General features: G+C 36.5%; 1 protein-coding gene across 18 annotated transcripts in view; it reads right to left on the bottom strand.

Annotated features, from left to right (window-relative positions):
- Positions 1-15,708, bottom strand: part of SYNE1 (spectrin repeat containing nuclear envelope protein 1) — a 290,137-nt gene that overhangs the window by 183,253 nt on the left and 91,176 nt on the right. For all 18 annotated transcript variants that reach the window (XM_058021621.1, XM_058021620.1, XM_058021626.1 and 15 more), the window contains 13 exons: positions 14,368-14,532; positions 12,750-12,902; positions 12,214-12,357; positions 11,713-11,886; positions 10,492-10,650; positions 8,321-8,485; positions 7,633-7,767; positions 6,648-6,806; positions 6,203-6,411; positions 5,835-5,943; positions 4,520-4,684; positions 2,417-2,584; positions 731-907 (listed from right to left, as the gene is read on the bottom strand). In XM_058021621.1, coding sequence (XP_057877604.1) covers positions 731-907; positions 2,417-2,584; positions 4,520-4,684; positions 5,835-5,943; positions 6,203-6,411; positions 6,648-6,806; positions 7,633-7,767; positions 8,321-8,485; positions 10,492-10,650; positions 11,713-11,886; positions 12,214-12,357; positions 12,750-12,902; positions 14,368-14,532 — 2,082 coding nt within the window. The remainder of the gene's footprint in view (positions 1-730; positions 908-2,416; positions 2,585-4,519; positions 4,685-5,834; positions 5,944-6,202; positions 6,412-6,647; positions 6,807-7,632; positions 7,768-8,320; positions 8,486-10,491; positions 10,651-11,712; positions 11,887-12,213; positions 12,358-12,749; positions 12,903-14,367; positions 14,533-15,708) is intronic.

Raw genomic sequence — 15,708 nt, 5'->3', positions numbered from 1 at the left:
ACTTTAAATATAGGAATTTTTAGAGAAAAAATTTATTTCAATAATTAGTGCTTATGTTAAGAAGTTACTTGAGGTTTCATGTTTCTCATCTTGTATTTTCTCATGGGAAATAATTTTGGTGACTTTAAATATTTGCATGGAATAGTGACTATTTGGATTAACATTCTGTTCAGAAACATATAAAGAGCAAATCAGATACGGGTGCAAGAAGCTATAAATTCTAATCCCAGTTCAGTCCACGATTAGTTATATAAGCAGAAGCAATCCATTTGAATTCTTTGTGACTTTCTCCTTCCTTAAATTTAGGATCACGGCATGTATTTCACACAGTAGTTGTGAGGATTATATTTGCACATCAGGTGTTATAAACATAATATCCAGCCTAAGGACACTCAACTAAAGAGCAATACCATCTTTAGTAACCAGAAAAGAGACATTAAAAAATAAATTCACAGATAAATGATTTAAAACTGCTAACTATTATGACTGAATAGTCAAGACTTTTAAACACTTCTAGCCTGAATCCTATTTCTTTATTATTAAAGAGGTATACAGTTTCAAGAAGTTTTCATAGAGGTACTGATCATGAAAATCCCAAGGACCAAGAGTTAATGGCGAGAAAATTAGCTCAGTTTTTTGATATTAAAAAAATTGGCTTTTACTAAGTTTAAAAAAAGAAAATGAGGAAGAAGTAAGCATGAGGTCTTATTTCCAAGAGCAAAAGACTCACCTGCAGTTGCTCTTCCCGTTTCTCCATAGTCTGCTGCATGTTCTCCAACGTTCCCTCTAATTTTTGTAAATCCTCTCGTACTGTGCTGGGCAGTCCACCTTCAATCTGCAGCCGCTTGGCTTGGGAAATCTGCTTTTGCACATCTTGCCTTTTTGCACGGAGTCTTCTTGTCCTTTGCTAAAAGGATGCATCCAACAGGAATGATTACTTACTTCTTTTGAGTCCCTTTGGGAAACTGGAACTATGCAGCCCCTTTCTGCTTTTGCAGGGGTATGCAATGAGAGTTACAGACAAAGGGACAAACTGGGGCAAGTATTCTTGAGAGTAACACTCATCAAGTATATGTCCTAGCTTCCAAAATGTGAAATGCTGCCTTTTGTGGCATGTGCATAGAGAAAAAGAGTGAAAATATGGCCATTTATCCAAAACATATTTGAGAAAGCAGAAGCTGCAGCAGTTGAGCAACCACAGCAGGAGTCACAGGTGCATGTACTCCTCATGACTGAATCCACGTCTGCTCTGCACTCCTGAGGCACAAATTGGAACCCCAGATTGAAAAAAGCAATCTATCCGCCTTCTTAGAGAGCAGCAGGGTGTGGCTGGGTTGTGTAACTGTCCTGGAGGTCTTTTTGATTTCTAGCACTATCAGAAACTCCTGAGAATACATTCTCTCTCCTTTATAACATGCCTGACTCAGCCACCCTTGCTACGTAAACTCACAACTAGCTCAATTCTACTCTGGGGACCTTCAGGTCTGTGTCAAAATCTGTTTCTGCCTTGGTAGACTCCATACCACAAGGAAAAGAGCTCAAGGAGAAGTTAACTATTTCTACTACCTCCCCTAAAATGGATAAGGAATGTGGAGTATTTAAAGAATTAATACAAACCTTAACACATGCAATAGTGCTTATAAACACCAAAGAGTTTAGATAAGACACAAGTAAGACTTAGTTAGTGATGGGTCAGACACTAAGCCATCTGACTCCACAGAAATAGATATTAATATAAAAAACTGAAATAATAGCCAAACACTGGCAGTAAATGATTTCTATTCTCAATAGCTCTGAGCTGCTCAAGAAGTTATTTTCCCATATTTGGCCTTAAAAGCCATGATTCTTGGTGTATGGAAGCCATACCACTGATTAGTACTGTAGCCTGTAGATGTTTGGATCCATTATCAGTGCATTAAAAACCTCCTGTTCTACTCCTACAGAATGAAGGCCCATCTGTCACAAAAACAGCTATCCAGAGAAGGAAATGAGGCTAGAGCAACACCTTCTCTCCAATATTTAGAGTTGGGGCCACATCAAACTGCTAAAATAGAGAAATTTCCAAAGAATTGTGCTCAATTTACCATGATTGAATCTGAAATTCAATCTATAAAATGGCAAAAATGGTGAGTCTACATATCTGCAGAGTACATTCACCCAAAATTTATAGTGATTGAAGTTTTTTTTCCAATGTTTTGTGTCCCAAAACCCCATATGAAATAAAACTTGACAATTAACACTTAAAAGATACTGAAAACATTTTTCATTAAAAGAAATCTATTCTAGGCCATATAGGACTGTTTCCTTTATAACTCTGTCGAGTTTAAATATAAAGACTTACATTAATGGACATAACAAAAGTTTGTAATTACATAAATTAGTATTTAAAAAAATTGGACATGAGTAATTGCCCTACCTGATGATGAAGCAGTAGTTGCTGAGCTTGTAGTAAACTTTCAGTATCCAGGATCTTTTCAGCCTCTGCTTGGACTTCTTTAGAGTTGTTGATCAACTCTTCAATTGCACTTTTAACTTCTTCTTTGTACTGGACACAGTCTCCAACAGCACCTAAGGTATTTTCAATCTAGCATCACAGATAAATGTAAGTATTTCATGTTGAAAGACACATCTATATTTTAAGGGTACATTTATATTTGCAGTACCTTTCCAAAAACACAGTAATTTTTTTTATATTTAAACCATTTTTATCTCCAGCATTTTTGACACCTTTAACTTTACATTGAAAAAGTGTCTCTAGGCTTAAAATGTGACTGGGGAGAACTGTCTTGTTCAAGCATACTCTCTGTTACACTGCCAAATGACAAATAGCTACTTATGTGACAGCTGTGACAGCTACTTACTGGTGATCACTTAGAAAACACACACTCTCCTCCCTTATCCCTGCAGGCTGACCCAGATTCCAAAACACCTGCACTACTCAACACATACACACACAATTTTGCTGCCACTTGGACTGTCTTGTGTTTCGGTCAATCACAAATACACTGAAGTGCTGAATTACCCTGGTTTTATGGACCACAACGTGCATGTGCTGCAGTATCCAGTCTCAGCTTGCAACATTTTATAAAGAAAGAGGAGTATCCATTAAACACACCGGAATGGTCTTTATTTGTGTGATTCAGCTGAATTCATGTGGCTCTGTTCCTCATACAGTTCCTGTGATTTAGGGTTTTAATCATAAACACTTCTAGATCCTTTTCCTTTTCATTTTCATGTTTCTTTCCTTTTCACTTTGGAGAGTCATTTGAACTCAAGCCATTTAATTTCCTGCTGTATAAATATTTAGGTTTTAGTCTCCAAAAGTATTGCTGAACTCTGGCAATGCCCAGCATCAGTCCTTGCCTAAACAGTCTCATCCATCTGATTAACAAGTTTTATAAATAGTATTCTGACTTCTAAGAATCAGTAGTTGTTTAACTATAATATAGAGTGCCATTTAGATTATGCTTTTAGATTCAAACCAAGTATTTACTTCTATTACCTCATTAAGTTATTCTCATTGACTTACATTTAGTTCTGACTTTTAGAGGAAACAACAAACAAGTGATTTAACTCCAAAAATGACCCCCCAAAAAACTAAAAACAAAACAAAACAAAAGACAGAAAATTAAGCTTTTTTGCAGTCAAGTGGAAATTACATTTCTTGACCAAACTTTCCAAACAGCTTTCACACCACAGAAGTTTAGAGAACTTTCAATAAATAGATAGGAATTTTATACATTTGAAACTCCTATAAGGTCTCCACAAGAACTGACATCAACAGTGAAATTCTGGTCTGAACTCTTTCTCTTTCCTGAACTCTTTTTTGCTTTTAAGGGGGTCTATTCAACCTTTTAAGTGCAAGATTCTGTTTCACCTGATTTTTCTTTTAACTGCATAAATTGTGAAGCAGTAACTTCCCTGAGAGCCCACAGAACTCAAGGTTTCAGCGTTTCTGAAAGGTTTTGCTTGTTATGAGTTAGAAATTTCCCATGATTTCTGGAGTCACAGTATCTCCTTTTCATTCAGAGCTCAGAGAACTGCAGCCTTTTTCTGCAAGTTCAGAAAGTAAGTAAGTACACATCCTTAATGACTACAAACAACCCCAAAGCAGTGCTTTATTTCAGCATAAAAAATAAATAAATCATGATTAAAGTGAAATTTTATATCTGCTAGCTGATGTACATCATGGTTTTGACAATGTTCACTACAAACTGAATTAAAAAACCTAAAAAAATTGACATTTTGATTGCAAAAACATTTACTATGATACTTTCCAATTCTGCAAAGGGAAAAGAGCCAACAGAATAATGCCTTTGTTTTTTTTTTTGGTTTTTTTTTTTTTTTGCCTGGTAGTCTCTGTGCTTTGCTACCCATGGAGTATAAATTAATTTTTCCTTGCTGAAGGCTTGCAGTTTAATTAAAAAAACACAGCAGGGAACGTGCGCTTGCGAAGCCACGGTTGATGTCATGTCATGGGACACTGTAAGTGCAGAGCTTTGTGTCTGTCATACTGTACCTCAGCCAGCAAATCCAGAAGTCTCTTGAAGTCACTGGAAAGTTTACAGAGCTCATCCTCTGTCTCTTTGGCCTCCAAATCAGGACAAAGTGAGGTCAAAACAACAAGTCTGGATTTCAGCCAGTTGTGGTTTTCTCCGTGCTTGTGAATATGCTTCCTAATTTCCTGCAGAAAAAAAATCAAAAGATATTTTTTTCAAATATACAAAATACATCAATAACTGACATTCATGGCATAGTAGGGTAAACATACTACTTTACTTGAAACACTAGAAATGTACTAGTTTTCTATTTGCATAGCTCTATCAGATTCTGTTTCAGTCAATGGCTAGAATTTTGCACTTCTTCCACACTTTACTTCACTACTAATTAGACTGTTCTTTAGTAGTGGAATACTTTTCCCTCATAAACCTTTTTACTTACAGATAGATAGATAGAGGGCAGGTGCCACATATATATTTCCATATATTGACCATATTTATTAGTTGCAATTTAAATCTGAGTTGCTGACTTCCCCAAAGAGATAATTCCACGCAATATAAAGTTAAGTGTAATTTTTTTTCCTATTTAAATTTCTTTATTTCCACACCTCTTTTCAGTCTGTATCTATTCATTTGTATCTTTGTGGCAGTGCTGATGAAATGTTGGCAGCAGTGAAACTACATGAGCAAATCAGACCTTTTGAAGCAGAAGCACCCATTAAGCTAAGGGCTCTGTCAGTTTTATCAAGGCCATCCTAATAATGTTTCTCCATATAGGGTCAAGTCTCAGGTCTCACAATAAATCATTGCTTTAAACTAATTTAACTAACTAACTAACTAAATCTTCAGCTATTCTATCAGTCTGTTATCAGTGATCAGTACAAAACTGAATGGTAGAATATTTTTTCCTCCCTTGTTATATTATGGTAGAAGAGAATTTTTATAATAGATGATTTCCTTACATGTAAGTAATTAAATCTAAGATCATTCAAGAACCTGCAATCCAGAAATTTTTGCTTTTCTTTGAGCAGTACTTTTAACTCTGCATGCAATAAGATGAGGGGCAAACATTTTTTCAATCTGCCCCTATAATTTTAATGTTCTAAATATAGAGGGAAAGGGACCTGTCACTCTCTAAATTATTAAAAGTAAGAACTTCTGCTACATTTGCTGTAACATGCACCTTTCCCCTGGTAATGTTTTTAAGAATACCAGGAATCAACAGAGCTACTATGTTCTCTGTAGTAAAACAGTGCACTACTTTGGAGCAGAGTTTTATCCAGAGTCCCAGTAGCAGCGACCACAGCTTTGTCAGAATATAAGCTAAGGGCTCACCCCCACAGATGCTTTACACTGCTTGTATTTGGCAGTATCATTAACGTTTTCCTTTATCTTCTTTAGCTCTCTTTCTGTTGATGAAATCCAATTTGCCAATTCAGAAAATCTGAAATAAGATATCACAGGATGAAAAAAAAAAAAAAAAGACAAAAATTGCTACCAAAAAACAACAACCTCTTAAGTGTAGGCAAAAAATTATAAAATCCACTTGAAGCCCCACTATAATTTGTGGAGTTTACACAAAGTATAGTTTTCTACTTGAAGCTAAGATCACAGCACCACTTTTCCCATGGTACTATGATGACACACAGAGAAGTGACCATGCATAAGGCTCTGCCAGACCCAGGTAGGAATGGAGGTGACACCTGCTCCTATAGCCCTTCCAGGTGTCCGAGTGCTCTGTCAGCTTCATGTATGTGCTGTCTATCTGGGATTTCAGATCCTTCAGGATTCTCTGGCTGCTTTCCAATGTCCCCCTCACTGGATCAGACACTGGCAGCTTTTGGCACAGTTCTTCCATTCGTTGTAGCCTTTTCTCACACAGGTGGTAAGATCCCTTATCACCAAAGAACAACTGATGGGAGATAAAGCAGAAAATTAAGTAGAGATACAAACTGGAAGAAATCACCCAGCATATCTTTATATTTTTCATAAACTACTAAATTAAAAGAAACTTTGTTTTAGATCAAGAATTCATCTGTCATAAACTGGACACAGAGAGTTAGTTGGCTGAAGAGTTAGAACTTCTGTTTATTACTGACACTGAAATGTATTTCTGCAAACACCCCCCTGGAGGCATGGAACTCATACCATGTGTTCCTTGATCATTCTTTCATTGCCTTCTCTGGATAACACCTTGTTCTGTCGAGCTAGTTCAGCTTTGCACTCCTCCACTGTCACCAGGAACTTGCTTTTCTGTACTTCAATTTTCAAGTGGATCAAATGATATGGGGCTTCTGTTTGAAGATCCTACACACCCACGGGGGCAATAAAGAAGCACAGAGATAAAACACTACTCCCACTACTTCCATGCAAATTTGCTACAAATAAATAGTCTAAAACCTGATAATATAGAAAATAAAACATATATGTTCATGAACAGATAGGGGTTTGTTCATACCCACTTTGTTACCAATGCCTTAGATTTATCAAAAGGTCATCAGTTGTGCACCAAAATTACAGAGACATCTTCATTCTTGGCAAGACACAGCAAATATTTCCTGCATGAAATAGTATTCACAACTGCTTCCATAGGTTTCTGCCTGCCTGCTAGTGAGACCCCTCATCCATCACTCCAACCTTGCCCAGCAACATGCTGTAGCAGGCAAAACATTCCATAGTTGGTGAGCAAAGTTAGTTGAGTTGTTAGAGTCTTTGCCGTAAGACACAATTTAGGCTGATGGCCTGATGTCTTACAAATTTGTTTGTTTGGTCAGGAAAGTAACTGTAATTATCCAACATCAGCATAAGGGAAAAATGCTAGCACCTGTAGTCAAGACAGGTATCATTATGGCTGTATATAGCTGGGGAGAAATAATTAAATAAAAAGAGTTTTATAATTAATTTATTACATTCCTGAATTGACTTAAAAAGGTTTTTCAAGAGGCTACTTGTAGGTGTAGAGGTATCTAATATTGTAAAATACTTTCCCCCCCCTTTTTTTCTCAATTGTTTGAGAAGTCAAATAATACAAACTGTTTTGCTTTCTTTCATTTTAATTTTTTTTCAATATATAGGTCATTCAGAAACTTCCCAAAACTAAGACTGACAATATCCAGAGATGTCATTCACTAACCTTCCACTGCCTATGGAGTTTCCTCACAGCTTCCTGCAGGCTGTGCTGCTCTTGTTCTGGGAGGATATCAGTAAGTTCATCACAAGCTTTTAGAAAGGCATTTAGGACTCTCTGATCCAACTGGTTAAAAAATTCCTGAAGTGGTGGCAGAAAGTGAGAAGATGAAGCTCGATATTGATATGCCAACAGGAAGTTCCCCAATACACCCTCTAAGTCTCAATGTTACTTCTGTTCCATTGAAGAACTGATATTTGAATAACGGAAATAATTATTTCTAGCCACTTAAAATCCAGCAAATTAATTTATTCTCAGCCAGTACACTGAGATGGCATTTTAACAAGAAGACATTTCAAAGTCACATGCATATGTATGGTTTTAGTACAGAAACAGATATTAATCTAAAAAAAGAGCAGTAGATGTGTTAGATTTTCAAATATAATGTTCTAACTCTCAATGGTTTACTGAAAACCCCACTCTAGGTTTTTTCACCTTCTGATTGCTTACATCCAATCTTACATCAGTAAGTGAACTGATAATTTCCTCTTTTGTTTTTCAATATTAACATTAGTTTGAGCTGATCTGTACAACTTCTACACGTGCAAGAAATCCACACCAGTTTTGGAATTAAGTAGGCTTTTATGTCATGCATTCAAAGATTTCCATGAGGAAGGTCAGAGAATTTACTCACGCTATGTTTCCTGAGAAGCTCTTCAGGATTTCCTTTTTCTTTTAAGCAACAATTGGCAATCTGTATTACTTTCTCCAGTTCTGCTCTAGACTCCTCAAACTTCTTCATCAAACGGCTATTTGCTTCTATGTTTTTTCTCCACTCACCAGCTTTCCTGACCATATTCTGAGTCACAAGCAAAGAAAATGAGCTGGCACTTTCACACTGAGTTTTATTCGCTCTTTCACCATGACCTTACAAAACACGCATTTAATTTGCTTCACTCTTTTAAATATATGATTTTCACCATGCTTCTCTCTCTCATGATCCCATTTTCCCTATTTTTAATACTGAGGCTTGTGCTAATGTCATCATTCAAATAAAAAATAGTAGATTAGATGATTAGATGTCTCATATTTTCAGAATGCCTCTGCCATTTGATTAGTGAGGTTTTTCCTAAAGACTGTTTTCAAATGTAAAGCACCTGGTACGATCATAAGCTTGCCATTTCACTTTTGCTAGCACCAAACTACCTCCCCTAACATGACTCAAAGTGAAATGGATTTGACCCATAGATCCAACCAGTTCCATGCTTCAGTTCTTCTGACCTGGAAGAGGTTTGCATGATTATCACACCAGTATATTAGATAGGTAACTGGGCACAAAGATGCTTAGAGGACAGCAAATTTTGTGGTTTAGTTGCTGAAATCCTCACTTTGCAGCCCTAGTCACAGCTCTTCCATTAGTCTGCTTTTTAGTCCATCCCTGTGCACTGCAATATCCAGTGGCTCCAATTTCATGAGCAAGTAATAAAGCTTACCAGGAGAAATGAACAGTTCAGCACTTTAACTGCTGCAAGGTACTTGCATCACTGCTTAGTGTACATCCATTTCACCATCCTCACTGATTACAAATCTCAGCATAAGGAACTTTGGTGAGTTTACCCAGCCAGCTAATCAAACCTGCAGTTCTCAACTTAAGCATCTTGCTAAATCTCTTCAAAGTTTTCTGATAAAAATATCTGCATAGTAATAGAATCATATAGGGTTGCACTATTTACACAAAAAACTGCCAGTTTCCAGTATTTTAACTTCAAGTCTGAAACACTTTGTATGATTATACCCTATTTTTTGGGTTTACTTTCTAACACAAAAGAGATAAACCACAGCCCAGCCCTATAGAAACAGAGTAATTAATGCTGAACATGGTAAATGTACCAAGTTACAAGTGCATCTGCTTTTGCTACAATAAGCTAAACTTAAACAATTATTTCTACATCATAAATCAATCACAACTTATCTTTAGGTACACTTCACAAAATATAATATAAATTCTGAAATTCACCTCTCAGAGAGCTATTTATTGATAGGTGATTTTCTGCAGTTTAAAATTCAGCCTGGATAGTTTTATACTGAATAAAAATCACCTGAAAATAAATGTGATAAAACCCATTATGTGGAAATCTGACTCAAAGATAGTCACAGAATCACTGAAAATCCTAGATTTGAGTGGACATAAAGATCACTGAGATAATCTCTGGCTCTGCACAAGACAAACCCCAAAAAAATCACACCACATGTAATAGCTAATTTCACTTTAGAGTGCGGCTAGACTGGTGCTGAACAGCCCCAAAAATAGTAGTAGCAACTCATAACAACAGGTAAGGGAAAATACAGGTCAAAGGCCACATCTTTGGATTATCAAATGAAATAGATTTGCAGGTTTCTATATTCACAGTCCACTGCATTTTCTGAGGAAATAAAAAGTCCATGTGAAACTTGCATGTGCAAGTTTCCATCTTCCATGCTTTGTGTGAAAGGGGGTGTGTGGGAAGATAGAGGCAGATGATTAGCCAAGATAATAAAGTCAGGAGAAACGGCAAACAGTGCAGCCCTAACAGTAGGATTGCAGGTTCCTCCATCCAAAGGGCCCTAAGGCATGTGAAAGTTCTCTCAAATCCCAAGTTCCTCTGTGGCAGGCTCAGCTCTGAATAAGTGCCTGGAGAACATTACTGTCAATCCCCTGAATCCTTATTATGTGATAAAGACAAATCTTTAGTTGATAACTTGACATCAGAGAGGTGAGGTACCCAGGACAGTAGCTACAGAGCGATGAAATGTAGGTACAGTAGGATGGATCAGCTGCACATCAACAAATTTTCAGAAATATGCACCAAGGTATGGAATTTTTACCTGAAAAGTAATCTGAACTTGTGTAACTTTCTTCTGAAATGTTGACTGATGAAAATGTTTTAACACTTCAGTTGAAGCCACACACTGAAGGATACTCTGACTATTTCTCTCAATTAGGGACACATCTTTCTTGCAGTTTTCTTGATAAGCTACCAAATCCTGAAAGAAAAAAAACCCCATATATCTACCCTGGCCAGGAACAAAGAGGAAAAAGGTTTGGCAAAATAACAGGAAGATCCTTTTTGACAGTAAAGACAAAAGGGATGAGGTCACAAAGAGACTACACAAAATATTACGTGGAATAACACAGATGACACAACTTTCTGCTTGAATGTGAACTGTTGTACCCAAACAGATCTCTAGCTATTCACAAAACAAAATGCAGATATGTACTCAGGCCCTTTGGGTAGAGAATGGAGGTCCATTTATCTACATTGCCAATACATTGTAGATCAACACATTGTTCTGTGATTTAATTTTATGGTACTTCTATATTTATATAGTAGTATAACTGAAAATAACCAACAGTGACATAGGAATGACAGCTCTCAGTAGCAGGTTGAGATCTCAACCTTCCTGGCCTTTCAACAAATTAATCCTTCATGTCAGCTTTTGGAATTCAGATTTCATTATAAATTACATTAAGTCATGAGAAATATACTTTTAAAAAGAGAGAAAGAGAAAACATGCATGAAATAATACAGGCCGAAAAAAAGTTTTAAAAATCCTACTTTGATTTAACTTTTCAAGGGAGTTCTGACTAGCTCTGAATTCCTCCAAAATGAAATGCTTATTAGCCATTAAGAAATGGCTATACTGCAATTAATTAATGCTATACTGCAATTAATTTCAAATAAAGCACTTTTCCAAGCCTTCAAAAAACTTCAATAATAGTCCAAGGAAACTTAGAGAAGTTTCTGATCTTGATTTTTCATCTACCTAATAAAAAAACCATTGTATTTCTTGTATTTCAGTCCAATTTCCACTAGATTAAAAAAAAAAAAAAAAGTCTTATGTTTACTTCTTGGATTTAAACCAGGACACTAGATAGGTACAAAAGTTTCAATGTTTTTTGTATTTATACCTAGCTGACTTTAGGATAAGGCTACATCTGTTGCCTGAATATCTGCTCAGCTTACAGAGTTACAATCCAAATTCCTAGAAAGATCATTGCAAATACTCAGAGGCAGCAGACCTTTGTGAGATGCTTTTGAAACTTACTTGGGCTTTTTGCTTAAGAACAGTTGTTGGTTGTGCTTCAGGATCCAGGATAGAAATTATTTCATTTACTTTTTCAAGAGATTCATAAAAATGTGTGATTTGTTTCTCCAGTTCTTCCAGTGGAGACAGGAGACGTTGGCATTCATACAGCAGGGCACTGGAATACTCCTTAACCTTGTGGTCAAGAAAAACAGTTATTGAAACAGTTGTAAAATTCAATAAATAGCAGCTTTTTCTGCATGTAGTTTACATAGCTGTTACCTATTCTTTTTTAAGATAGAGCAGTCCTGATCTTGTATTACTCCTTAATGAAAAGAGTATTAAATTTAAGGATGGTAGTCTTAGCATTTAAGAGAAGCAACTCCTCCTCCACCCTGAACCAGCCTATTGTTACAACTATGTACTTGTTCAAACGCATATCTGTGAGAATTTATGTACAGGACCCTACTATTCATTATTACAACAGTCTACAATTTGTAGTAAAAAAAAGCATTCTGCAACCTTGCCCAGCTGCTCTTTGAGCCTTGTCAAAGTTGCCAGCATTTCATTGGCTTCCTCTTGGGAAACTTCTTTTGTAATAAGTTGCACCGTCCTTGAAACCGCTTTGTACTGAGCTTCCATTGCAGGCAATTTCTGCTTGATATTCTGAAACAAGAGTTTAAAAAAATTTCAACAGTATTTATGCATTCATGGGAGATGAACACTGGATCATGCTTCAAATCCATGAAAATTGAGCCAGAGAGTATCAACCTGAATAGATTCAGAGTCAACTCACCTGAATGTGATTTGAAACTACAAAGAAAGAAATATCTACCAAGACAGTGTTGTGGAAATTTGCTCTAAAAAATGTCACTAATAGATTACAACTATATATATTTTAGATATACATGAAATCATACCAAAAAAAAAGCACCACTGGTAAAAACCCAATTAATAATGGGAATGCATACTAAAATAATCTTATGCTATCAGAATTAAATATTTGCAATTTTCTTTCTTTTGAAAGAGGAAGAAAGAAACAAAAGTCAGACACTTACTTCTAAATCTTGCACAAACATTTTGACATCATGAAAGGACACTTCTACAGGGACTGAAAATTTTGCATTGCTTCCATCAATAAATGCTGTCAGATGAGCCACACCATCCACATACTCCTTCGTCATTTTGTCCAGTTCATCTGCTCGAGCATACTAAAAAAGAGAAAGAAAAGGAAAAATACAAAACAAAACAAAGTAACAACAAAAAAACCCTAAACAAAACAAAAACCCCAACCCAAATTAGACCAAATTACTTAGCAAATAAGTAATGATTTAAGAGAATTAGCATGCTTTCAGTGCAATTGTTTGTAGGAAATATTACATTCAATGAAATACAATATAATGGAAAGTAACCTAAATTCATCATCTGCATTAGTTTCAGTAATAATGATGCTAAGATGAAGGTCAGCCATACAGGAGGTCAGCCTCTTTTAAGGTCTGGGAAATGCAGACTTGTTTGTTTCTACCCTAGAATCAACAGTCCAATTGATTTCTCACTACCTACAATACCAATTTTGAAAATTCAGCAAAGAGAATAAAACATGAAAAGTCTAGAAAAAGCTAAAGAATAAGGGAAATCTTAATAAAGGAATGCTGGCTGGAGGAAGGGGAAACACATGCCTTAGAAAGTACAAAGAGCTGTGTGACAGAAATGGTGAAAAAGCCTGTGAGGAAAAAAAATCCCACACAGCCAGCATATGAAAGAAGCTGCATAAGTAGTGGAAGAGACATTTACATCAGTGAATCACCCTAAATAGCATCAGCAAGTAAAGCTTGAGAACATTCTTGTCAACAGTCTGGAAAAGTTACAATAGAAGAGAGACAATAATTTTCTGCTTTTCCTTTTAACTTGACTGCATAGGAGATAATAATGTCAATAAAGGAAACAGATTCAGTACCTTCAAACAGGCAACTGCTATTTAAAAATCACTGGAAGGGGACAATATTGATAAATGTATATTGACTAGAACAAAGATATTTTCTAATGTGTTTATAAGGTATGAAATAGTTCTGTGTAATTAAGATCACATCTTCTCTTTGATTTTTAAAGAGCAACTATGGAAACCACAATTCCTTTTGTATCAGCTGCATCTCTTACATGAGGTAAAGGGTAGGTTTATTAGTTTACTCTAAGAGCCTGCTTGTAGGCAAGATAGAAATAGTCTGACCAAAATGGAGAAACATTTAGTGGTTCCCATACAATAATTGGAAGGAGCTTTCTTTAAAGAGTAGTAAAAATAATATTTTTCACCATGTTCACTGTTTAGCTTTACAGAGCTTTTACAGTAGCAATAGGTACTGAAAAAGTAATTTTCTTTGTAGAACAGTGGAAGTTATGTATCAATAATAATGCATCAAGACAGGTGATGAAAAACTACAGCTTAGTTGAAAATGTCCCCTCACCAGCCCCCAAACAGCTGTATAATCAAAAAGGTAAATAAAAGAAGAGCCCAAATACAATAAATTACTGTCACGGAGTAATTTCTAATTTAAGTACTGATGAACAGTTAGGCACTTTAGAAAGCTGTCCTATAGTCCTGCTAACAGGGCAATCTGTCTTGCTTGGCTGGAAATGACAAAGTAAATATTTAAAAGTTACAAGGGCAAAATCACTTACCTGCTTAACTTGCATAAACAATTCTCTCCACCTTCCATTTAGCAACAGAAGCTGCTGTTTAAGGTCTCTGGAAATGGTCTCATCACATGTTTCAATTAGAAAATTACCAGCATCATTCATGGCCGTGTGCTGTTGGATCCAATGAGGCAAGTGCCGGAAGAAATCCTGAGGAAGGAAATAAAAAACAGTTCCAAAACATTTTCAATTAGTCTTTATCTTAAATCATAAGACTAAAATTTAATCACCCGCTCATGACTTGATAAAAACCTCACTGAACAATTATTCTCTGATACTCTTCACATCAAATATGCCACAACAGGATTTTAATGTCTGTGAATATAACCTGTGGAATTAAAAATTACTGCCAGTTTACTTACAGCTCATTTTACTCCACAGTGGCTTCAGATAAACCAATGAAACTCCTCCTTAAGAGAAAAGCCCATAATTGAAAATGCTGTTAGGACTCAAGTATTTTCTGTGTTGTCCTTAAACAGTGTGGGCTGACAGTAACCCAGCCATATGCAAGCTGTGGAGTGGTCCTTCCCCTCCTGTGAACCACATGCAGCATTCTAAGGTCTGGCTTCTCACAAGGCCTTTGAAGACTGATTTTTTTTATCACTGCTTCCTTCTATCTCAGTGCAGGTGAGCACAGAGGGGAAAGAGATAGGTGTCAGTGATTTTGTCCCCCTCACTGAGACAGCCTAATAAACCATATGCATCTTGCAGGCAGGTATGTGCACATAAACTGGTCGAGAAGACAAAGACCAATTCCCTCCTTTTCTCTGTTCCTGACAATGGGCAATTGTTCCTAAGGCAGGTATCCCTGGGCTCTATGGCTCCACCTGTATCAATAAACAAAACAGGACTCAAGCACTGTCTCATGATTGTTCACATCTTCTCTGACACGGTTTTGGCTTGTCCGTGGTACCCTTCTCACAAACAATGCATAATTCAGTGAATAGCACAGTCTGTTCCAAACAGAGTGGATCAGGAGGGTGCCTTCCTTCAGGGGAGAAGGAGTAATCAGAAGCATTCAAGCTACCTGATCCTCAGATTTAGGAGGGGCAGTGATGCATTTTGTTTACGACTATCAGCCTACCCTATAATTCCAAAACCATTCATCTTCCATGTGACAGTCCAATACAGTCCTTTGCTTAATGGTACGTGAGAAAAATTCCTATCCAACCACACTGTCAGACACCCCAAGTTTCAGAGCTACAGTTCTGAAACTGTATTTGTCAGAACCCATCCCCATATAAAAGAAATTCAGATGCAACTGTAAAGAAAAAGTCACGTGGTTGTATACTGGTCAAATATATTGAAGACAGAATTGAACATCAC

Source organism: Melospiza georgiana, chromosome 3 (genome assembly GCF_028018845.1).
Source record: "Melospiza georgiana isolate bMelGeo1 chromosome 3, bMelGeo1.pri, whole genome shotgun sequence".
Classification (NCBI taxonomy): domain Eukaryota; kingdom Metazoa; phylum Chordata; class Aves; order Passeriformes; family Passerellidae; genus Melospiza; species Melospiza georgiana.
Note: the sequence above shows the minus strand (reverse complement) of the source record. Positions and strands in the feature narration are given on the sequence as shown.